The 25,151-nt window shown below is 37.1% G+C and overlaps 1 protein-coding gene across 19 annotated transcripts in view; it reads left to right on the top strand.

The window, feature by feature from the left end:
- Positions 1-25,151, top strand: part of LOC106869147 (5'-AMP-activated protein kinase subunit gamma-1) — a 481,652-nt gene that overhangs the window by 320,450 nt on the left and 136,051 nt on the right. The window contains exon 1 of one of the 19 annotated variants that reach the window (XM_089357024.1): positions 1,237-1,579. The exons of 14 other annotated variants lie outside the window; for them this stretch is intronic. Coding sequence is in view for 4 of the 5 variants with exons in the window: in XM_089357016.1 (XP_089213142.1) it covers positions 13,713-13,829 (117 nt within the window). In the remaining variant the exon portion in view is untranslated. Of the gene's footprint in view, positions 1-1,236; positions 1,580-12,254; positions 13,830-25,151 lie in introns of those variants that run through there. 4 more of the 19 variants (XM_089357016.1, XM_089357015.1, XM_089357023.1 and 1 more) reach the window with 4 other exon arrangements.

Genomic DNA, 25,151 nt, shown 5'->3' with positions numbered 1-25,151 from the left:
GATTTCAAATTTGGTTTTTCCTCATGAAGTTTTATGTGTCAATTATGGAAATGAAATCCGTTTTTGCCATCAATTAATAAATAAAAGTTAATAGCTTTTAAAGCTTGCAAATTTTGGGTAATTTCTACTATAGGCAGAAAGCCTGAAAAATTTGAGTGGAGGGGCTAATCGATTACATCAAACCTTAGAACTCAACAGCTACTAAATTTTATCGTCTCTGAAAGGATGAAGAGGCAAAATCGACTTCGATAGAATTTGAACTTAGAACGTAAAACCAGAAGAATGATTTCTTTCGTAAATACAAGGATAGAAAATGAAGAAAAGAAACTGCCCCTTATATCGACTTCTATACTTGATGGTACTTTATTTAATCGGCCGGAGATGGATGAAAAGTAAAATTGACCTAAGCGAGAATCGAACTTGAAATTCAAAAAGTCATTATTAAATACTGCAATATTATTATTAATATTATTATTGACGTTGTTCAAACGATTCACTTCCTCCACCGCCCTACTGTAACAACGACAATAATTTCTAACTTGAGTAGAAATGCCACAAAATTTAGCGGAGAGGAATAATTAAATGATACTAATTTTATTGATAACAGAAACATGAAAGGCAAAAATCGATCCCGTAATTATCTGAAACAACAACATAGAACTAAACGCAATTTCTCACTGCTGTAAGCCCAGTGCTATCCAAGCACTTGTCTGAAATAATTCGACTTGTGAGAAAATTTACTAACGATTATAATTGAAGGGACATAATTCTCATTTGTGTTTCTTTATTGCCTCCCTTGTTCCATTTTTTTTCTTCTCTATAGTTAAATTATCGAGATGGGCTTAACTCTAATTAATTATCATCAACATAAATTACTGCTATGGGTTTATGTCTTTAGCTGCATCCATAGTAGCGATCACATCTATCCATAACATCGTTCCTCAAAAAATATACTGCAAATATATATATATATATATATATATGATACTTTAATTGGCAGTTATTTTATCACTAAACATGATAATGGATTAATTCAGCATGTGCTACCACTTATGGTAATTCATAGCTTGCATGAGCCGACAATAATAATTTTCGGATCTTTTTTTGTTGTTGTTATATATATATATATATATATATATATATATATATATATATATATATATATATATATATATATATATAAACAATATATGAGTATATGCATATATATGTACATGTATGTATATACGTTCATCCACATGTACATATAGATACATAACTGGGTACATGACGTGGCAAAAGAACAAGGACAAAAATGGTAAACAAGGTGCAACAAACAAGCAGGCCACATAGAAACATCCCCTTCATCAGCTGCCACCATTAAAACTCCGGCGTTTCGAAGAATTAAGGCAGTACGCATCGTTAAAATGGTTCTTCCCACGAACACAAATTAAATTGTTTTCGTGGAGGGTAGTTGTGGCGGACGGAAAACAAGACAGGAAAACGAAACGGTGAAATAAACAAACAAAAAGGCTGTACAGCCAGACGTGAAGTGTGTATGTCTCGAACGCTTTGAAGCACGTACAGGAGGGGCAAAGAAGTACGTGCGAGCTTTTATTTATATATATATATGCGTGTGTGTGTGTGTATGTGCTGGAGTGGCTGTGTGGTAAGTAGCTTGCTTGCTTACCAACCGCATGGTTCCGGGTTCAGTCCCACTTCTACTATAACCTTTCATCTTTTCAGAGGTCAATAAAATAAGTACCATTGGTAGACCGAAACTGAAAGAAGCCCGTCGTATGTATGTATGTATGTCTGTGCGTCTGTATTTATTCCCTCCACCCCCACCGTCGCCTGACAACCGATGCTGGTGTGTTTACGTTCCTATAACTTAGCGGTTAGGCAAAAGAGACCGATAGAATAAGTACTAAGCTTACCAAGAATAAGTCCTGCAGTCAAATGACTGAAACAAATAAAATAATAAAAGAATATCTGTATATATATATGACATTTGACATTTATATGCTGTTCTCTCTTGTCCCTCCGTCGGTGACGACAAGCGCTCCAGTCGATCCGATCAATGGAACAGCCTGAAATTAATATGCAGACATGCATGACAGATAGTGTAATACAGCTGGCTCTCTGAATGGACTGGAGCAACGTGAAATAAATGCACCATCTGGAATCGAACTCACAGTGTTAGTATCATGAGCCAAGTACCCTGCCTTCAGTTTGTGCTGGTGACCCCATGGAAATTAGGAACTCGAAACCCTAATTTTTTTAATGGTTTTATGCCAAAATTTGAAATCAGCTCTATTCCTTTCCTGATTGTGTCACTTCTTTATATATCAGAGACTACATTATACAACGTGTCCCTCTTAAATAGCAAACAACCACAGAGACGCTTTCTTGTTGGAGTGGATTTCTTTTCTAAGTTAAAAGCCTGATTGCATATGTTTTCATGTTCATTCCCACTGCACCAAACCTTGGCATCTACTATAGCCCTGGGCCTTGTGTGTGAGTTTGGTAGACAGAAACTGTAAAAAAAAAAAAAAAACTGTATATAGAATCCACAGTTACACCTAAATTCAAAATTATTTTTTCAGTTTATTTAAATAAAATAAAATTAATATTCTACATTAAAAGCACAAATTTAGGGCAGAAAAGCATAACAAACCTGGTGACGTCAATGGGCATATTCCTAATATTGTTTATATTAAAATCTTAGTATTTAATTCAGAAAAAAAAACATCAAGACATTAATGTAAAAATATCTATGAATGAAGTAATTCATTACGAAAAGGAAAAAGAAAACCACCATGGCCGCTTTTGTGGGGGAGGGGGGTTGAGTTGTAGTTGAGACCATTCAATAAGTCCTGCCTCTTTTTACAGTTCTGTTATTGTTTTATGGTAGGCGCTGTAGTGGTAGGAGGGGGAAAGGGGTTATATGATGGGAATAATAGAGGTGGTGGTAGAGGCAGTGATGTTTGCATTAATGTGTTGCTTACATACCATGTGTTGGGTAAACTCTATCTATCTGTCTGTCTATGTATCTATCTATCTATCTATCTATCTATCTATCTATCTATCTATCTATCTATCTATTTTTTTTTCTATCTATCTATCATCACCACCGATGATGTTGATATATACATAACATACATACATATACTATATAATCCACACAACATATTTACACTTACATAAAGATAATTAACAAATAAGTGAGCTTCTATGTGGTCAGTGAACTTGCTAGAAATAATAGCCAAATCTCCCTCATCCGACCATCACAGGAAAGAGTACCTTGGAGAATATGGTCCTTGTGCCAAGAAAAAGATGAGATGGTCACTGCTGGAATAGCTCTGATTATAAGCCTACTCAGTCAGAACTGGCACGGAAGTAAACAACAACTTTAACTACATACATGTGTGTGTGTGTGTGTGTGTGCAGGAGAGGGGGTATTATTTAACTCCAGGGCAGCTCCCACAGATCGATTATTCTGGATGTATCATGCCTTTTCTTAATGAAGGAACATATTGTGCACCCAAGCATGTCGTGGTTTTATTGCATTGTGTGCAGTGTAGCAGCACCACCAGCCTGTTACACTTTTTTTTTTGCTGGCGATCAGAGTATGCGGCTTTCTCGTTTCTTCCTTTATAAATTCTACCTTAGGTAGTTAAATAAATTTATATTCTCTCTCATACCTCCTAGCTTCGTGCTTTATATATATATATATATTTGTCGAAGGTGTCACGCAGTGGGACTGAACCCGGAACCACGTGGTTGGGAAGCAAACTTCCGATCATGCAGCAACACACCTGCGCCTTTTACGTATCTTTTTCAATGTATTGCTAGATCTTATTAATAAAGAAAATAAAGCCGAAAGCTATGCCCTGGGAGAATTAATTTAGATATGGCGGAAGAGATACAAAGGAGAAAAGCGACCAAATTGATAGAAGAAGGAGAGGAATAACGATAATGAAAGTAGAAGATGAATAATAATGATAAACAGACGTGGTGTGAGGAGAGAGAGAGAGAGAGTGTGAGGAATCTGAATAGGTTGAGCTGAGACAAACCGAAGGCGAAGCATGAAAAGAAAACAGTGGTAGAACGATTAAGAATGTAGAAAAAATAAAAAAAGTAGGCGAACGAGGTAGGTGGCGTATGGACGAGTGAGACATGAAAAGTCGGAGGTCAATGACACCAGAACAGTGAAATTGGGGAGAAAGAGGAATGGGTGTGCATAAGTGACAGAGGGGGGGGGGAGGCAGTATGAAGAGGACAGATGGGGAAAAAGAGATTGGTTGTTTGCGACACCAAGTGAATGAAGAAATTGAGTGAGAGTTCTGAAGAATGTCACTCGTTTTTGAGTTCGTAATTCTTCTGTTTTGCTAAATGTTAAAACGAATGAATATGAGCCAATTTAAGCGTTTATGTGCGCTCCCTTAGTATGCTAGAAATAGCAACCAAACATACCGCAAATCACACTCTTAAATATGAACACGTTTTGAAAATGTGGTCTTCGAAACATCCTCCAAATTATAGTATTATCGGTAGAATAGCTAGTGGGGTAAGCGAGGGGACAGTCCACTCCGGGCGATGACTTTATGGAGGCCGCATTTTGGGGGTCTGCTACAGGGTAAACTTAAGGGATGCCGGTTGGTATTACTGGTATAAGGCTATTTGGTTGACGAACTTTTATATAACCCAATTTTTGTTATGTGATGGAAACCTGATTTTCCTTAGGATTTTGGATTTCAAATAACTCAAAGAATTAGAGCTTATGTGTCTATTTTTTATAATAGGAAATTAAAATCTAAATGAAATAGAGTGGGAAGGAGATTAAGTAATTTTTTAATCTCGGAATTCCAAGAAAAATGTCTTTAACCTATAATACCTACCCCATGCAGTCGCTAGACCATTGGTAAACACCCACAACGCTAAATTTAGGTTGAGCTATGCACATCAATATGTTTGTTAGTTTGTATTCGAGTTGTGCATGGCAGGGTTAGAACTTCTTATAGATTTCAACATTTCGAGTTTTTTTTTCTTCTTCTTAGAATCTAAGTTTTTCATCTCTAAATAGGACTTTCTGGGATGTTTCAATATCAAATGGTATATTTGCTAACAGGACTGGACACACGGGACAGGGCCTTCAAACCTGGACGTATGATAGACCTATACATACATGTATGCACGCACACACACACACACATATGGGATATTGATTCGAAGACGACATATTCAAGCCATCACTGGAACTGTAAAAATCTGTAAAATTTCCCAGAAGTTTATCATTTTAAGTTTATATGTCTAGATATGCAAGTATATGCAAGAGAAGACCTACATAAAACAAAACATACAAATCTGCACACATACATACATACAAACAAACAAAAATACTCCGTTGTTGATGTTGAAATGCCAATGAAGGAACCTTGGATCTAGGTCAGAAACCGGCTCTTTCTCTAACAAGAAATCTTGAAATAAAAATGACTGACACATTATGTAAAATATGTGTGTGTGTATAGATATACAAGTGTGTATACATATGTATGTGTGTGTGTTTCTATGCATGTGTCAGTATGTGTGCGTATGCATGGATGTGTGAATGTATGTACGTATGTGTGTGTGTGTGTGTGTATAACACGCCATTTCTCCTCCAACACAGACATGTGAAATTTTCTTCCACATTACAAATAAAGCCCACACACTCGGAAACCTTCATACGACCAAGTACAAGTATACTAGTATAAGAAAAAACTGCATGAGGTAGCCAGCTACGTATAATAAGAGCTACAAGAGGTTGGTTCACACACACACACACACACACACACACACACACACACACACACACACGTACACACTGCGCAGACGTACGACATACGCACGCACGCACGCACTCGCGCGCGCGTAACAAAGTGTAGAGGCACAAGCACAAATCTCATACATGCTCGTTACAAATTGTACAACATCGTTTAATGACCTTGTTTATGAATAAAAGAAAGAACAAATTGCAGAAAGAAACTTTGTAATATCGGCCACTTTATGTTACAACTGTCAGTAGAAGATGGATTGACGAGAGAATCGTCAACGAGAGGAGAATGATTTCAGTTATTTCATCATTGCTAATCTTGGCAGACGATCATCATTTCTCCTCCACCTCTATTGTCTGTCTGTCTGTCTCTGTCCATCGATCTATCTGTCTGCTTGTCTTTCTATTTCTATCTGTCTGTATGTCTATCTATCTGGAATCTATCAGTAAGTCTCTCTCTCTCTCTCTCTCTCTCTCTCTCTCTCTCTCTCTCTCTCTCTATATATATATATATATATATATATATATATATATATATATATATATATATATATACCCTCCACTCACACACTTTTGCCTCTACCACCTGCACGTAATATTATATATCTTCTCTACGCTGTCTTCTTCTACAACTTTCACTTCCTTCTCCTCCACATCCACCCACCCCTCTCTTTCATTCACCCTCTCTGCTTCAACAATTTCCTTTTCTCTCTCCCTCTCCTCCTATTCTTTCATTTTCAGCATTCTTTAATGTTTGCCATCACTACTATTTCTTTCCTCTTGTGTGTGTGTGTGTGTGTGTGTGAGAGAGAGAGAGATAGACTGACAGACAGACAGAGATCGGGACATGGTGTGTTTCTGCAAACTGGCTGACTTGGTAAAACGTAAAATCACAAACATCAACCAGAATTAAATGGAGGTTGACTTGTTTTATTATTATTGTTATTATTATCATTAGTTCTGAGTGAATGATATTTGCAAAGCTCAAGTCACAAAGTATCGAAATTCAGTGAAACTTTATAGGAATTCTGGTCATCTGTATGTAACTACAAAATTACATTGTAAAGTGCATATACCATCTGCATTCAGAACTATCCTATCGTTTTTTCAAAATATATCAAAAAATGCTTTCCAAAGCAGAAATCCACAAGACTAATGTTTAGGCTTGTATGAGTCCATGTATGCATGTACAGGTGTGTAAGATAATATACCATAATTATTATCATCATCACTTAACTCAGTGGTTCCCAAAGTGGGCGGTATTGCCCCCCCCCCTCCTCCCTGGGGCAGTGGAAAGATCGGTGGGGTGTTGTTGAAGGAAGGTGGGATGATAATGGGGTGGCCAAAATGCGGTGAAAGATATAAAAAAAAATTAATAGGCTAATTAAGGTTTAAGCTTTATTTGTGAGATACAGGTGTTTCGAATTTGCTGCAGAAAGTGGTCTATATTTGTGGTGGGGAGGGGGAAGGGGCGCTAGGAATGTGGCCTTGGTGCCAAGTGAGGTGGCAGCCTGAAAAAGTTTGGGAACCGCTGAAGCATATGTTTTCCATGCTGCCATGGGCTGGACGGTGTAACAGGGACCAACGTGCTGCAGAAACTTGTCAGGCCCCAATGTCGGTTTTGGCATGGTTTGTATCGCTAGATGTCCTTCCTAACACCAAGAATGTGTGTGTGTGTGTATGTATGTAATATATATATATATATATATATATATATATATATATATATATATATATATATATATATAAACATACATACATACACACACATAGTTGTAATAATGAAATCAAATCAAACAGTGATAGTTTGAAATCATTTAACACAGTGGTTCCTAAAGTGGGCGGTATGTGATGGGCTTCTTTCAGTTTCCATCTATCATATCCACTCATAAGGCTTTAATCAGCCCGAGGTTATGGAAGAAAACACTTGTTCAAGGTGCCACGCAGTGGGACTGAACCCACAACTATGACATAGTTGGGAAGCAAACTTCTTACCACACAGCCACGCCTGCGCCAATCAATCTGTGTCAATCCTTTGATTCTCTTTTACTTTTCTTTCTCTCTTTGTAATCGTTTCTCTTCCTTACCCTCATTTTCCCTTTATTCCTCCCTCTCTTTATATTTCTATGTAGCCGACCACTCATACCCCATTCTCTCTCTCTCTCATTCTCCACCCTTTCTCTCTCAGCTGATTCTAAAGCAGAACAGAGTCCGACTTGTTGCAAGTTCTCCACTTTCACTCTTCAACTCCCTCATTCCACCTCTCTCATTCTACAATAGTTGCAAGTCACCTCTCTCTCACTTTCTCTCCTTTTCCTTTCTGCATTTTTGTCTCAACTTCACTTTTCCTTTTTCTATGCAACTTGATTTCCAAGATACTGCAAGTCATTACTTTATCCTCACCATACATCCATTCATCTGCCTGCCTGTCTGTCTATCTGTCATTCTATTATCTATCTCTCTATCTATCTATCTTTCACTCTATCTATCTATCTATCTATCTATCTATCTATCTATCTATCTATCTATCTATCTATCCATCCATCCATCCATCCATCCATCCATCCATCCATCCATCCATCTATCCATCTATCTATCCTCTATCTTTCACTCTATCTAATTATCTACCTACCTATCTATCTTTCTCTCCGTCTCTCTAGTTACATGCATACATAATATGCATGTATTTCAAAGTTTTAAAATAAATTGTGAAAAAATAACTCAGAGAAAGTATATCAACTGCAAAGTTAGTTATATTACAGACAATGTCTGCTCCATAACATTCATCTTCAGTTACACACACACACACACACATGCACACACTCACGCAAAGCATACACACGTCTGCAACAGCCAGTTATTCGTCTGAATAACGCACCTCTGCATTTAATCATCAAACATTCTGGTGGTTGTTGTTGTTCTTCTTGTTGCTGCAGCAGCAACAGTTGGTATTGTTTTAACGTATCGCTCCGGGTGGGGAAAGAGGTGGATGAGGGACGAAAAATTAAATTTCATCTGGAAAAAGTGTGTGTGTGTGTGTATACACACACACACACACACACACATTTACATAGATACATACATACACACATATATACACACATACAGACATACATATGTATATATATATATATATATATACATACATATACCCATATACATATATATACACATATACATAAATATATACACATACATATACATAACTATATATGTATACATACATATACACATATACATAAATATATATACATGCATAAATATATATATACATGCATAAATATATATATACATACATATATATATATGTATACATATATATATATATATATATATACACACATATATATACATACACACATACACATACATACATATACTTACATGTATATATATATATATATATATATATATAGAGAGAGAGAGAGAGAGAAAGAGAGAGAGAGAGAGAAAGAAAGAGAGAGAGAGATAGGTGGAGAGAGACTAGGCACATAAGACCAAGAGGAATGCAAAAAATAAGCTGTAAATTATTTGGGTGGAAAAAAAAAACGAGGCCTGGATAATTATGAAAAACCTCATCATGATGATGATGATGATGGTGGTGGTGGTGGTGGTGGTGGTGGTGGAATGAACTTTTTCTTTTTTTTTTTCAAATTAAACAGAAAAGAAAAATTGTCTGCCAAAAATAACGATGATGGTGTTGATAATATAGAAAGGAAAGTTTTATTTAAATTAAACGGAAAATAAAATTATCCGTGAAAAAATACTGCTTCTGCTAATGTTTATGATGATGATGATATAGAACGGAAAGGTTTGGATTAAATTAAACGAAAATGAAAATTAACCGCTCAAAGCAATGGTGATGATGATGGCGACCATATTCAAGGTCAAGAGGAAAAGAAAAGAAGATACTTATTTGGAAAATAGATCAAGGGAAGTGTAAGGCAACACATACAAATATTTGAGATTAGCAGGTAGGAGGGTGGGGGTGATTTGGATGAATAAATAAACTAGTGTTAGGGTTATCGTTTTGGTTTGTGTGTGCTGTAACTCATCCTCCGATATTGTCCTCCGTGTCTTCGGCCCTTGTGGCCAATAAAAGAAATTATTATTATTATAAAGGCAGTGAGGTGGCAGAATTATTAGCATGCTGGGCAAAAATGCTTAATGGCATTTCATCCGTCTTTACATTCGGAGTTCAAATTCTGCTGAGGTCGGCTTTGCCTTTCACTCTTTCAGGGTCAATAAATTAAGTACCAGTTATGCACTGGGGTTGATGTAATCAACTAGTCATCAACACCCACCCACCCACCCAAAGTTCAGGCTTTGTGCTTATAACAGAAAGGATAATAATAATAATAATAATAATAATAATAATAATAATAATAATAATAATAATAATAATAATAATAATAATAATAATAATAAGGTGGCGAGCTGGCAGAATTGTTAGCAAGCAGGGAAAAAATGCTTAATAGTATTTTGTCTGTCTGTACATTCTGGGTTCAAATTCCGCTGAGGTCAACTTTGCCTTTCATCCTTCCACGGGTTGATAAATTAAGTACCAGTTAAACATTGGGGGTAATGTAATTGACTAACACCCACCACCAAAATTCCTGGCCTTGTGCCAATATTTGAAACCTTAGCGAAGGCGGAGGTATTGTTTTCAGTCGTGTTTGTTTGTTTGTTTATCCGTGGACAAGATATCTCAAGAATCGTTGGATGGATTCGGATGAAACTTTCAGGGATGTTTGGCCTCATGACTGGCACAAACTGATTAGATTTTGGGATCGTACCAGACAAGGATTCTGGATTATGTTTCCTGTTTTGTTTTGTTTGTTTTTTTTACTTAATTTCTGAGAGCAGTTGGGTTCATTTTTAGTATTCTCGTTTGTGAGAGCAGTCGAGTTTATTTCAGATATTCTCGTTTTAAAAATCATCTCTGGTTAATCATTTGAGGCAAATTTCTACTGCATCACCTGCTGCACCTCCATGTTGCTGGGGTTTGTGCAGCATTGTGTGTTCTTTTCTGCTGTGGAAACTCTGCACATTCTTCCCAGTGTTGTTTTGTTAGTTTGTTTTTTCTCTTGAGATGTGATGAAGTCTTGTATTGTGTGTTGAGTGTGTAATGCATTGGTTATCTCGTTTGCTGGTGGGAGTTTAATTCATTGGGTAAGGTATTTTTTCCCCAATCCTTGATTATTATGTCTGGGTAATTAGCTTATTATTATTATTATTATTATGATTGTAGCAGAGAAATATATTATGATAAAAAATGCCAATGATGTTGATTGTTCCTTTATACTTCACATGTCTTCAATCATTGGATTGTGGTCATGCTGGGGCACACCTTTAATTAAACCAATGATTATACAAAGAAAAGTTGTTGAATTTTGAAAGCGTTTTTTTTTTTGTATTGGTTTCATAGAAGAGAAAGTATTTTCCATTAGACCAGAAAAAATACAAGCGAAGAGACAGACAGACAGACTGACAGAAGGAAAGAGACCAGGAATTGATTGATGAAGTATAACAGAGAAAAGAGAGACCAAAATTATTTGTTAATTGGCAACTTTTTCTTACAAAGTCCACAGAATTGGAGTGAAATGATGTCCAAGAATTGAAACCACAACACCCAAAAACAGTAAACTGATAATGACTATATGCACACACACACACACACACACACACACACACACACACACACACACACACACACACACACACACATTGAATACATACAACATAAATTCTAGATTTATAAAAAAATTCTTCAGTTATTCCCATCACTTCCAAAGGATGTGTCACAGTTGCCAAATAGCACTCAGAATCAGCTCAATATGAGGAGGGGAGACAATCTCAAGAATCAAGAATTCTCCAAAGTTTAAATGCCATTAAGGAAAGGATAAGCTTATTGTTTGGAGATAACAGGACAGTGGGGGGAGGGCATGTTTCTGTCTCAGTGGGCATCATCAGCACAACAATCGTGTAGCAACTTCGACGTAAACAGGGAAAGAGCGAAACACATTTACGATCTAGATAGTTTGCATAAATTAGACAAAAAGAGAAAGACTCCCCGTGTCATGTGCAGCTGGTCTCAGTGGTCACTTGGTAATTGTGACTAACCCTCTGAAGGTGGAGATAATTTTAATGAGTCAAGTATTTGTTGTATGGGATTTGATAGACCTGTATCTGTCTATGCTGTTTATGTACATGCCACCAGCCACCCTGCTTTGTGTGTGTACGTACGTACGTACATATATAAAGAGTGACAGACAGGGATAGATAGGATATATATGTATATACAGGGAGAATGATGATACATATGTATATAAAGATAGATAGAGAGATAGAGAGATATACAGACAAATAGTCAGAAACACATGCATGCATACGCATATACATACACGCATACATACATACGCAAATGCATACACACACACACACACACACGTGACTACTAACATGGTGACGATGCCTTCTCCAGATGGTGATGATATTCCTTGAACAGACATAAAATAAAACCCTTTTTCAGTAAAACGGATCTTCAATATACATGCATTTCTGTTTCACCGACCTATTATCCAGCCATCCACAACTGTTAATATCCTATGGTACAATTAACTGTGGAACAATTAAATGTCAATTAACATTTGTCATAATATTTCTTAACAGGGGGCATAAATATTTCCCCGTTATGATCCCTGATTTATATCATTTAGTAAACTTTATATATGAAGTGAATTTACTATCTTCAGGGGCTGTGGACTACACACCCAGAAAATACGTATCTAACGTGTGTGTGTGTGTGTGTGTATGAGAGAGAGAGAGGGGAGAGACTATGATCCCCGTTATATTGTCCCGTAACTTAGTAGTTCGAGAAATAGTGATCAAGGAGACAAGTGCTAATCCTTTTGTCTATGTTGCCTTTTTGGTGATCTATGGTACTTATATTGAAATTTTGCCGCCTTTTTATGCCCTAACTTAGCAGTTCGATAAATAAAGATCAATGAGACAAGAAGCAACCTGAAATAATTACAGGAGTCGATACGTAGCAAGTGCTCTAGCTTAGCCGCAAACCCACTAACTGAAACTAGTAAAAGAATAAAAGAATATACATTTAACATAAATTTAGACACACACACACACACACGAACAAAGTTATGTAGTCTCAACACTTGAACATCGCCCATCACGTGTTTTAAACTCTGCAACATCAGAAATTGTAAATATTTACCTCAAAATCTCCATGTGTTGTACAATTAGCCAGAAACAGGAGCGACAGCAGCACGAGCAACAGTTATTACCACATCAACCGTATGCCAAAGCAAAGCACAAAAGCCTCCTTATTACTACACACTTGTATCTAACCTCTGTGTTTTTACTGGCGATATTTTGTAATGTAATATCAACTAATTTCATTGATCTACATGAGTAAATGGTGTATATCATAGCATAGCAACTTTAGTATTGTCATCGTTTTTCTCTCTTTATACACACACGCACGCAGACGTGCGTAATTATCGTCACCAGCCAAGACGGACGGTAGTGGAGGGAAAAGTATAAATGGAAAGAAAACCGATGGGAAAGAAATCAGAGAAGTGATAGGAAGGAAGAAAGACAGACGGGACGGACGAAGTGAAATAGAAGAAATGAAGAAAGACAAACAAATAAAGAGAAAAAGACAGATGAAAAGAAACGAAAACGGATAAAACTGAAAGAAAAAAAACCCCAGCAAGAACAGAAGAGAAGGAAAAAACAAACTGTGTGAAGGATAGAGTGGGGGAAGCTGGATTTATATATAAAGGACGTGAAAGAAAGTTAGTTCATTGAGGATAAAGAAACGACGAAAGAGAGAGAGGAAGGAAGGGACAGTCACGAAAAGGAAGAACTATCAGAACAATTCGATTCTTAAATCTTAATGTTTAGTGTTCTGATGAAGAAGTTAAACCAGTGCTTGTCTCAGGTACACGATATTCTGTGTGGATGTTTACAGGAACCATCACATTTCCAGCGCTATGGAAGGGGATCCTCACCAGTAAGTTCGATTGAGTACCTCACTTAACACTCATTCAGCATTTACACATTCACTCCACCCCTCTCCCTCCCCTGTATCACCTTACATACGCGCGCACGCACACACACACACACACACACACACACATATATACGCGCATACATACATATGTGTGTGTGTGTGTGGTCCTCACATAGGCTTTTTTTCTATTCTCGTATGTATAGTCATGGGTTATTTTTATTTCTCTTTCTGTTTCAAACTCGCGTAGTTTTCTTGATTCTCCTCTTTTCTCTCTTTCTCGGTAATTCGGTTCTTTCATTTTTCTATTTGGTCTACTTTCACTCCAGTTCTATATATTTCTATAAACGTAGAAGGAAAAACACACACACACACACACACACACACAACACTATGTATTTGCCACCAGTGCTGGATAAACAGAGAAATATATCCGATATTTAATCACTAATTTCCCCATTATTGCTTTCAATTTTGGCACAAAACCAGAAATTTCGGGGGAGGTGGGTGGTAAGTCAATTATGTCGTCCCCCAGTGCTCAATTGGTTATTTTATCCATCTCGAGAGGACGAAAAAAAGCAAAGTCAACCTCGGCGGAATTTGAACTCAGACCATAAAGACGGACGAAATGCCGCGAAGCATTTTGTCCGGCGCTGTAACGAATTAATATTGAAAGAAAACAGTTAAATCATTCTCTTTATTGAGACGGTGCTTTGATGGCTTGTATCACTCTTTACGTTACTTTGATATAGATAAGATTTCTCGGCAAGTTCAATCCTCTCTCTCTCTCTCTCTCTCGTTTTTCTATCCTATCTCTTTCGTAAACCTTTACTTGTCACTTTCTCTGATACTAATTCTCTTCTCTCTCTCTCTCTCTCTCTCTCTCTCAGACTCTATCTTTTGCTCGAATCAACGAAATAATCTATGGTCGGCTGCTCGATCTGTTAGAAATAGCAACCAAAAGAAATGAGAAGACACTTTGGATAATGGAGTGTTATGTATACTGTTTTTAAAAAAAATGAGATAGTCACGGTCGGGACGCTTTTTACCACAGGTCTGCTCGAATCAGGGCTTACATCTGAATATAACCACCACCACCACCACCACCTGTTGACTAACTCTTATCGTTTCTTCATCTATTTTCTTTTCTTCATCCTTTTCTATCTCGTTTAACCGTTCCTTCTTTATCTCTGCTCTTTTCTCTCAATTTACCCAAATCTCCATGTCACACCTTATCCCTTGTTTTTCTTCTTCCCATTCGCCGAATCTGCGGTACCTATTCTCTTCTCCCTCACACCATCATTGGAACCAACTTTGGCTCACACCATCACTTACTTTTGCTCAACTTCTCTTTCAAACCATCGCTAGCTTTCACGCCCTCTTTGTCAATCACCCCATTTCTTGCTCTACCATAATGATATTTTGCAAGAACGTCGCGAAGACACAACGCCAAATGTGATTTGTGAGAATGGCCATCGTTTGAAGATCTGTTGAAGAACGTTTGATTCCTATCTTATTCGGATGGATCCTCTTAACCATTCGATGTTTTTTAAAAAATCCTATATTTTTAATGATTAAATATCATTAGGAATTGGATAAAAAGAAACTTGTTAAAATATTTTGTATATTACAGATAAATTTTAACAGCAAAATTACATATAGACCCCTAAGGATCAGATGGACCCAGGTTGAGAACCACTTCTGTAGACCCTTTTGTATTTATTTATTGACAGCAAACCACAACATACATGAATTAGAATTGGACCCCTAAACCCTCAGGTAATATCCCCGTGTGCCCATACTGAAGACGGCACTGGCCACAGGTCTATAATTTCCATCGATTGATAACCATTTGGTTAAAAATCACTATCTACTCAGCCACATAATAGAGAAATAAATGTTATTTTCTTACTACAAACATAACAGAATGGCATATAGCTTAGTTTAAATGACGACCTCATGGCAATCTGAAAATCAGGGACACATTGCCAAAATACTATGTCAAACAAGTTATAACACGCGATGATATATGTATCTATTTTTATCATGTATACATATATACATACATCATGTATGTATATATGTTACTCAAAAATGTATATCTACTAAAATTTTGTCAACGTTTCAATTTGTAAGTTTCAAAGTGCTTAGTCACCTATGCAAGTAAGGATTTTCAAACTCCATTCCATTTTTAGTAACCTTTTTTTTTTTAAACTCCGTCACTCTAGTTTGCTGATCATATTAACTCTAGCTCCACTCATCCCCTCTACGTATTCAATGTTACTCTTATCTTTACCGTTTTTCTTAGTCACTCGTTTTCTGTGTCACTGTTTTTCTTTTTCTTTTTTAAATCCTGTTCTCTTTGTAATGTCAACAATTTTTCTAACTCAACGATTCCACAGTATTCACGAGATCTCTAATCTTGCCAGCAACGGTGCCTCTACTCTAGAAACAGGAACCAGACTCCTTCAATCCACGCTGTATCATCTTAAAAAAAGGAAGGACACATCATACGTAAAGTCAAGATGGTCCTGCTTCAGGCAGTTCTCACCCAGGGTCGTTAATTATGACCCTTGAGGGGGTCCATATAAGATTTTGTTGTTAAAATTTATGTCCAATAAATTGGTTTTACACAAAATATTTTAACTTTTTAAAATACAATTCCTAATATTTAATTCTAAAAATATAGGATTTTTTTAAACAACGAATGGCATTAATGAGGGTCCGCCCGAATAAATTAGGAATCAGAAGAGGTCCATAGGTAAAAAAGAAGAAAATGGTTGAGAACCTCTGCTTGAGATCATAGGTGTCTGTCTGCTCAACTAAGGCTGATCTGGGTAACTAAACAAGTCTTTTAATTCGTTCTAATCTTTTTCTATCTCAACTTGACCTCTTTACAGTGCGCCTATGTCACAGACACTTTTTTTACCACGTTTCTGCTTCCATACTTTCTTTTCGTCTCGGTATTTCTTTGATAGTGGGATGGGAAACTTCACTCATCTATCCGTCTTCAGAGTTCTTCCCTTTGTAATTCAATGTCACAGATCATCTTTAATGGTTTTTTGTTTTTCTGTTTTCCTTTCTCACTATGCAATAAAAACTCTTTAATCTGGCACCCGCGAGACTAAATTCATGCCGAATCACTTACCAACAGACTCTTAAAACTATCTTCTAAACATCCTGTTATGAAATGTAGAATAAAATTTAAACAGAAAATATTAATTTTGATCATTTTCACAGATTAGAGAGAAAAGTTCAAGAAAGAATGAAAATCGAATCGATGTCGGTAGCACTCTGGAAGAAACATTAACTAAAATCTTTGGAGTTCTTTACAGCCTTGAAAATATTGTATTATTTTACAATAAATTACTGCTTGGAAATGTTAAAACATGAAACCCTTGATGCTGCCAAGAAATGTAAAAGTAAAAAAAAAAAAAAAAACTTCTTAGCGTACAGGGGAGCCTGGCATGGTCACTCGACTTGCTAAAAATGCCAACCATTTCTCCCTCATTTTACATCTTGTTGCTTTTAAAAAGGAAATGGTGAAACGTCGGATAATGTAGTCTTGGATATACTGTGTCCGTAAAAAGAAGACGATATGGTCACAGTTAGAATGTCTTTGATTTGAGGTCTGCGTGATTCGCTGGTCTAGGGTTAAACAACTTTAAAAAAAAAACTTCGAGCGAACAAAAAAGGTTTTGTACGGTCCCTCGACATGTTAGAAATAGCAGTAAACATCCCTCCAATGACACACTCGGATAATAGTTATACAAAATGACGGGTTGGTCTGTCATAGTTGGACCGTCTTTGACAGTAGGGATGATTTAGGACTACAAAACACCATTAACAACATGTATAACAAAAACAACTTTATGGAAACAGACATTAAGTTTAAAATGGGGAAATTTAAATCGTAATCTTTGCAAATTGGAACTGGATTAATGAGTTCCTTCCACTTATTATTTATTTACACCTTTGCATTCCATGTCAAGTGTTGTGTTCACTCTAACGTTCGCCTCTTTACGTTTCTCTCCATCTCACATTTACCGCTTTACTACCTTTTCTTTTTCATGTCAACTTATTTTCACTTCTTTTCTATCATATCTTTTATCTTTTCTGTTTCTCACTTCCATCTTTTAGTTCTTCACTTCGTCTTAACCTCACGGTCAAGACTGTCCCTGCTTGGGCTCCATAGATTCTATATTTAAGCACTTGTTCCCTCTATCCTCCTCTTTTTTTTAGCTCTGTATATATATCAACGGTCATTTTCTGTAACTCATTGTTCTTACTCTATCTCTATGACTCTTTCTCTCTCTCTCTCTCTCTCTCTCTGCCTTTCTTTCGTTTACGCTTTCTATTTACTCTCTCTCTCTCTCTCTCTCTCTCTCTGTCTTTCTTTCATTTACGCTTTCTATTTACTCTCACTCTCTCTTCTGTTCTAGCTTCTCTCTAACTCCCTTTAGGAACTTTCTCTTTTATTTCTGTATCTGTGTCACACTGTTTCCCTACTTCTTTACTGATGTAAGTCTCTCTCTCTCTCTCTCTCTCTCTCTCTATTTATGCCACAATCTCTTTCCCTTCTCTCCTCTTTCGTTCTCATTTACTTCCATACGCCTCTTATGCTATTTCCCACCTACTCCTTCATCCTAATCTCTTTTTATGGCATCTCTCTCTCTCTCACCCACTCACTCTGTATCTCTTTCTTTCTCTCCCCTTTTCTCTCAACACACTACTCTAATTCTTTGCCTGGTCAACACACACACAGTGTATGTGTATTTCTGTGAAGGACGTGTACACATACTCAGACACACATACACCCATACACACACATTTTATACGCGAACTCGCGCACGTATCTTTACTTCGTTGTTTGGCTGGCTGGTTTGATGATGATGATGATGATGATGACGACATTACTCTCTCTCTCTCTCTCTCTCTCTCTCTCCTTATTTCTTCCCCTCCCCATTCTCCTTCTTTCCCGTCGCTACTTTCGTCCCTCAAAAGACATCGCGCCGCCAAACACTCATCGCTTTGACTCGCTAGAAATAGAAGCTAAAGTTACCTTCAAAAATCACTTACTACTGTCTTTCGAAAACAATAAAGGAAAAGTTACACCCGAACAACCTGAAAAGAAACACACATAAACTGAAAAAAATACGGTCGGTTACGACTTTAATAATGCCTCTGGCCAAATCAACTCTAAAACGAACAAGTTCCAAACTATTGAAGAATTTGGCTGTCAGAGATGACCTTGGTCTACAACATCAGCAACATCCCACCTATTTCATCAATTCACATAACAATATAGCCTTCACCTTCTTCATATTTTCTTTCTTTCTTTCTTTCTCTCTCTCTCTCTTTCTTTCTTTCTCTCTCTCTCTCTTTCTTTCTTTCTCTCTCTCTCTCTTTCTTTCTTTCTCTCTCTCTCTCTTTCTTTCTTTCTCTCTCTCTCTCTTTCTTTCTTTCTCTCTCTCTCTCTTTCTTTCTTTCTCTCTCTCTCTCTCTCTTTCTTTCTTTCTCTCTCTCTCTCTTTCTTTCTTTCTCTTCTACTCACCATCTGTTTTATTTTCTTTTTTAACCTTCTGAGTAATACATAGAGTATCTCTCTCTCTCTCTCTCTCTCTCTCTCTTCTCTTTCTTTCTCGTCGCCCCTTCTCTTGTATTCTTCAAATGTCACTCTGTAGAAGTTTACACACTTTTTTTATTCCTGCACCACACACCTACTGTGTTTAAACTCACTTGTATACATACAGACATACTTTTTGTTACAGGACCAACCCCCCACCCCCCAAAAAAATTACTGCATATATAAATATATACATACATACATATATACATGCATGTATCTATTACATTAATTGCAGTTTCATTGTTTTCTAATTAAAGCAAGTTGTTTCACTATATTTTTTAATTAATAGGTACAAAATTACACATGTATTTGTGTATATTCTATGTGTCTGTGTACGTTATACGTGTGCATACACAGATTTATGTGTATGTTTATGTGTAAATATATGTATTTATATACAATATATTTGCGTATATTCACATACTATTAAAAAAGTATATATGTATATACCTATGAAGATATATTTGCATGAGTGTGTGTGTATATATATATATATATATATATATATATATATATATATGTATATGTGTGTGTGTGTGTGTGTGTTTGTGTATGTGTGCATACAAATATATATATATATATATAGGCGATCTTTCGATACGAGTCCTAAATATCGGCCTTTCCCGACGTCTTTTCCCTCTTTCTCTCCAACACTTTTTAAGGAATATATATATATATGAATATGATGGTTTAACTGGCTGATACTTCGAAGTCACTGTCGATAATAGTCTTGTTTAAGAATGATAAATATGTGTGTACAAATACACCTACTTATACAGTACCCCCCCCCCCCCATCTAGGTTTTTTCATAGACTGCATTATCCCGGTCGTGGTGATCTCAAACTAATTTAGATTAACCCTATTTAAAGATACAGTTTCTACTGAAAAAAAAAACAGAAGAAAAAACGATAAAACACGGCTGCCATTTCTAGTAACCATCTCTCATCAGACTTCATTCCTCTTCCTCCTCCCACTCCTCTGCTGACCACCCCCTTACTTCCACTATTGTCCTAGAATGTATATGCACACACACATATATATATATACTATGTGCTGCAGTGTAGGTTATGAAGTCCCGTAGGACATGGAAATGACATATCCACGTCAGGCTTGTATCAAGGTAGTAGTTGTTTGTGGCTTGTGTGTGTATATATATATATATGTCTGTGTGTTTATGGACGAATATGTGTGTGTGTGTATTCAATTATATGTGTGTTTAGGTGATTTGTGCATATTGGCTGCTAGCTCAGCCTTGCCCCGTCTAGAAGCACTTGTGCAGAAATAGATACACAGCTATACATTCACACAACCACAAATAATTGTTTCTGATTTAGGTACATGCAAGTCTAGTAATGTTGAGGGGAGGGGCTCTGTCAGTACCATTGATCCTGGTACTTGGCTGTTTATTTTATCAACTACAGAAGGATTTGAATAGAGGAAGTCGAATGCCTGTTAGAAATGCTGCAAGGTGTTTTTCCAACACTTAACGATTCTGCCAGCACCATACATCATCTTTTGAACTCAAAACATAAACCTGGAAGAAATGCTACAAAGCATTCTATCCAATGATAATTCTGCCAGGTCTTTCAGTCAGTGCTAGAAATCAATTGTTATTGACACAGTGGTATATCATCATCATCATCGTCATCATCATTTAACATCCGTTGTCCATGCTGGCATGGGTTGGACGGTTTGACCAGGCTGGCACACTGGAAGGCTGCGCCAGGATCTAGTCTGATTTGGAATGGTTTTCTACAGCTGGATGCCCTTCCTAACGCCAACCACTCCTAGAATGTAATGGGTGCCATTTGCATGTCACTGGTATCTGCCACAACTGTGATTTTGCTCAGCTTGATGGGTCTTCTTCTCAAGCACGACACAATGCCAAAATTCTTGATCATTGCCTCCGTGAGGCCCCAACGCTCGAAAGGAACTCGGCCACAGAAGTCAGAGAAGATGCCTTGCAATATTTAGAAGCATCTACGGTGAGAGGTTGGCAGAATCATGAGCATGCTGGACAAAATGCTTTGCAGCATTTTGTTTGTCTTTGAGTTCTGAGAACAAATTCTGCCATGGTCAAATTCACTTTTCATCTTGATAAAAATAATTACAGTTGAACATTAGGATCGATGTAAATTGACTTACCTCCACCCCTTAAAATACTAGTCTTGTGCCAAAATTTGAAACCAGTATTTAGAAGCATCCCTTAATGTTTTGGTTCCAAATATTATCGAGGGGCTGATTTTGCATTTTCATGCTTCCTTGGATTGATGAAAGAATTAGTTTTGAGATTCTGAGGTTGCTAAAGCCAAATGTTCTTTCTTCCAAGACTTCTGGCCTTGTGCCCATGTTAAGTTCCGAGGCTGCTATAACCAATTATTCTTTATTCCATGATGGCCTTGTGCATATATCAGGTTCTGAGATTGCTGTAACTCACTGTTCTTCCAAGATTTCTGGCCTTGTGCCCATGTAAAGTTCTGAGGTTGTTATAACCAATTGTTCTTTACTCCATGATAGCCATGTGCATATATCAGATTCTGAGGTTGCTGTAACCCATTCTTCTTCCAAGATTTCTGGCCTTGTGCCTATATATCAGAAACCAATGATTATTACCACAGAAATTGCAGGTTTTCAGATAAATGAAAGTCACCTCTTTTGCTAACTTTGCACAAGATGTACATCTCAGTCTTCCACATAACAGAATAGGTCCTCTTGTTTTCAATCTCTGATGACAATGTCAGGTCTTTTGTGTTTACATATTTATTGAAAGATATGAATGATTGGAATTTGATTGGAAAACCTGTGGCACTGCTCTTATCCCTCCCTCGTCTTCCTCAATGTCAATACACTGTAATATATTTCTGTACAAGTAACATGCAGACACATAAAATAGATGCATTTATTATTTACTCTGACAATTCAAACATTAAATGAAAGCAAGAAGAATTACACAGTGTAAGGCAGGGTTTAAACATGTATTTTGCCTTTGAGTTCTTCTCACATTGGATAATGTAGTCCTAGATATACTGTGACTGAATAATAAAAAAAAAGAGCTGTTCATTGGAATACCATCGATCATACATGTGCTGAGTCACTTCTGACCAGGGGTTAAACAGCAAAAACAAAAAGTTCTCAATAACATTTGCAACACCAATAATCAAAACCGAATCAGTCAGAGAGCCTTTACATTACCATTCGACTTGCTAGAAATAGCTACTAAATCATCCTCAAAATAACCTCTTACTCTCTTAAAAACGAAGGAGACATACATTTGGTAATGTAGTCCAAGATATAAAGCAACAAGCTGGCAGAATCATTATGATGCCAGGCAAAATGCTCAGCAGTATTTCTTCTGACCTTACATGCTGGGTTCAAATGCTACCAGGGTTGACTTAGCCTTTGATCCTTTCAGGGTCAGTAAAATGAATACCACTCATGTACTGGGGGTTGATGTAAATTGATTTACCCTCACACCCTGAACTTGCTGGCCTTGTGCCAAAATAGTCCAAGATAGTTTAAGCCCGAAAAAAAGGTTCAGATGGAATGGTCATGCCTGGAATGCCATTGATCCTGGCTAACTTTGGGTTAAACAATTATGATAATGAGACAACAATTTCATCATGGTCTCTAAGCCCCAGTTTAGTAAAGGCCTGTGGCTTAGTGGTTAACATATTTGGCTGATGATCTTAAGGTCCTGGGTTCAATACTCAACAGTACATTGTGTCCTTGAGCAAGACACTTAATTCCATGTTGCTCTAGTCCACTCAGCTGGCAAAAACCAGTTCTACCTGGATTTCAAAGGGCCAGCCATGTCACATTCTGTGTCACTCTGAATCTCCATGAGAACTATGTTAAGGGCATACGTGTCTCTGGAGTACTCAGCCCCTTCCTCATTAAATTTCACGAGCAGGCAGTCCTGTTGGTCATGTCGGACAGGGACCATCCTTGTCAGAGGTGACCGGGTGTCAGTCATTCCTCAGTTTAAAATTTCAGAAACCAGCAACAACGACAGAAACCAACTTTGACACTTAAAAAAATTAATCTAATGGATCAGAATTGACTTGTACTTACACACACATACACACACACACACATAAACACACACACACACACACACACACACACACATACATACATACATACATACATACATATGTATATCCATGTATACCTCACTTGTGCAAATTAGGAGACCAGTCAATAACAATGGCCTTGTTGTTCTTACCATCGCTGATATCATTTCACTGTTTTACTTAAAGAAAAAAAAAAGACAATACTCTCATTATGGTGGTGGTGGTGGTGGTGGTGGTGGTAACCATCATTTCATTACCTTTTGTTTTCCTTTTGATTTGTTTTCTTCATGCTTGGTTAAATGTTTTGCTCTGATTAAGGGTTGAACCAATATACTGTCTGCACTACACACACACACACACACACACACACACACACACACAGGTGCATAACAAAGAACAAAAGAACTGCTGTATCAAGGTATCTCCCCATCCCCCACCCGTCCTACTACTCCAATGTCAAAGCTTAGACCTAAGTATTCCTCGTTGGAGAGACAGGTGGGAGGTCAGCGTTTGGGGTTCGTTTGTCACCTACCCCTAAAACAAAGAAACTCAAGCCCATCTCCAATAGAAAGTATACACTTCAGATGTCATTCAATCTGACATTTATATCACAATTGTCTGATTAGTTTCATTAAATCTCAGCACCATACTAATGTTCCCATTCACCCTTCTTATAGAATGCTTTCGGTGGACACACATGTAGCTGAGTGGTTAAGCAGTTTGTTTTGCAACCACGAGAACCTGGGTTCAGTTCCGCTGCAGAGTATTTAAAGGCAAGTGTATTTTTTTTGTGAGAGTTTCTGCTGACCCAAACCTTGTAAGTGAAACTGGGTAAGTGGAAACTATACAGAAGCCCATTTGATGGATGGTGCTTGTAATTTAAAAGTTTGGTCACTTATCTGAAACTGTCTCTTGCTAATTCTATTTAATATTTATGTTGAAGGTGTTGGTGTGGCTGTGTGGTAAGAAGTATGCTTCCCAACCACATGGTATTGGGTTCAATCTGACTGCATAGCACCCTGGGCAACTGTCTTCATATATATATGTGTGTGTGTATTTATATATATATATATATATATATATATATGTGTGTGTGTATTTATATATATATATATATATATATATATATATATATATATATATATATACACACACACATATATGTATAATAGATAAAAGGAATTAGTAAACCTAGGCATATATTAAGAAAGCACTCAGTAGTTAAGTGGAACTGGTTAACAACATCAAACAATCAGATACCAATAAATTCAAATAGAATTAACATCCAAGGTAATTCCTTGTGTATGATATGCAAATCCAAATATCGCTTGGTAGAGTTTCAAAAACGCCAAAGTATAGAACAACATGAACAAGAATGGAAAATATCACATCTTCATTTGATGATTAAATGCATAAACACACACATACACATCATCATCATCATCATCATTGGCGTTTAATGTCTGCTTTCCTTGCTGGCATGGGTTGGACGGTTTGACTGAGGGCTGGCAAGCCAGAAGGCTGCACCACACTCCAATCTGATCTGGCAAAGTTTCTACAGCTGGATGCTCTTCCTGACGCCAACCACTCCAAGAGTGTAGTGGGTGCATTTTATGTGCCACT

This window comes from Octopus bimaculoides, chromosome 9 (assembly GCF_046866305.1).
Source record: "Octopus bimaculoides isolate indiv1 chromosome 9, ASM4686630v1, whole genome shotgun sequence".
NCBI classification, from domain to species: domain Eukaryota; kingdom Metazoa; phylum Mollusca; class Cephalopoda; order Octopoda; family Octopodidae; genus Octopus; species Octopus bimaculoides.
The sequence above is the reverse complement of the archived record's forward strand: the minus strand, read 5'-3'. Positions and strand labels throughout refer to the sequence as shown.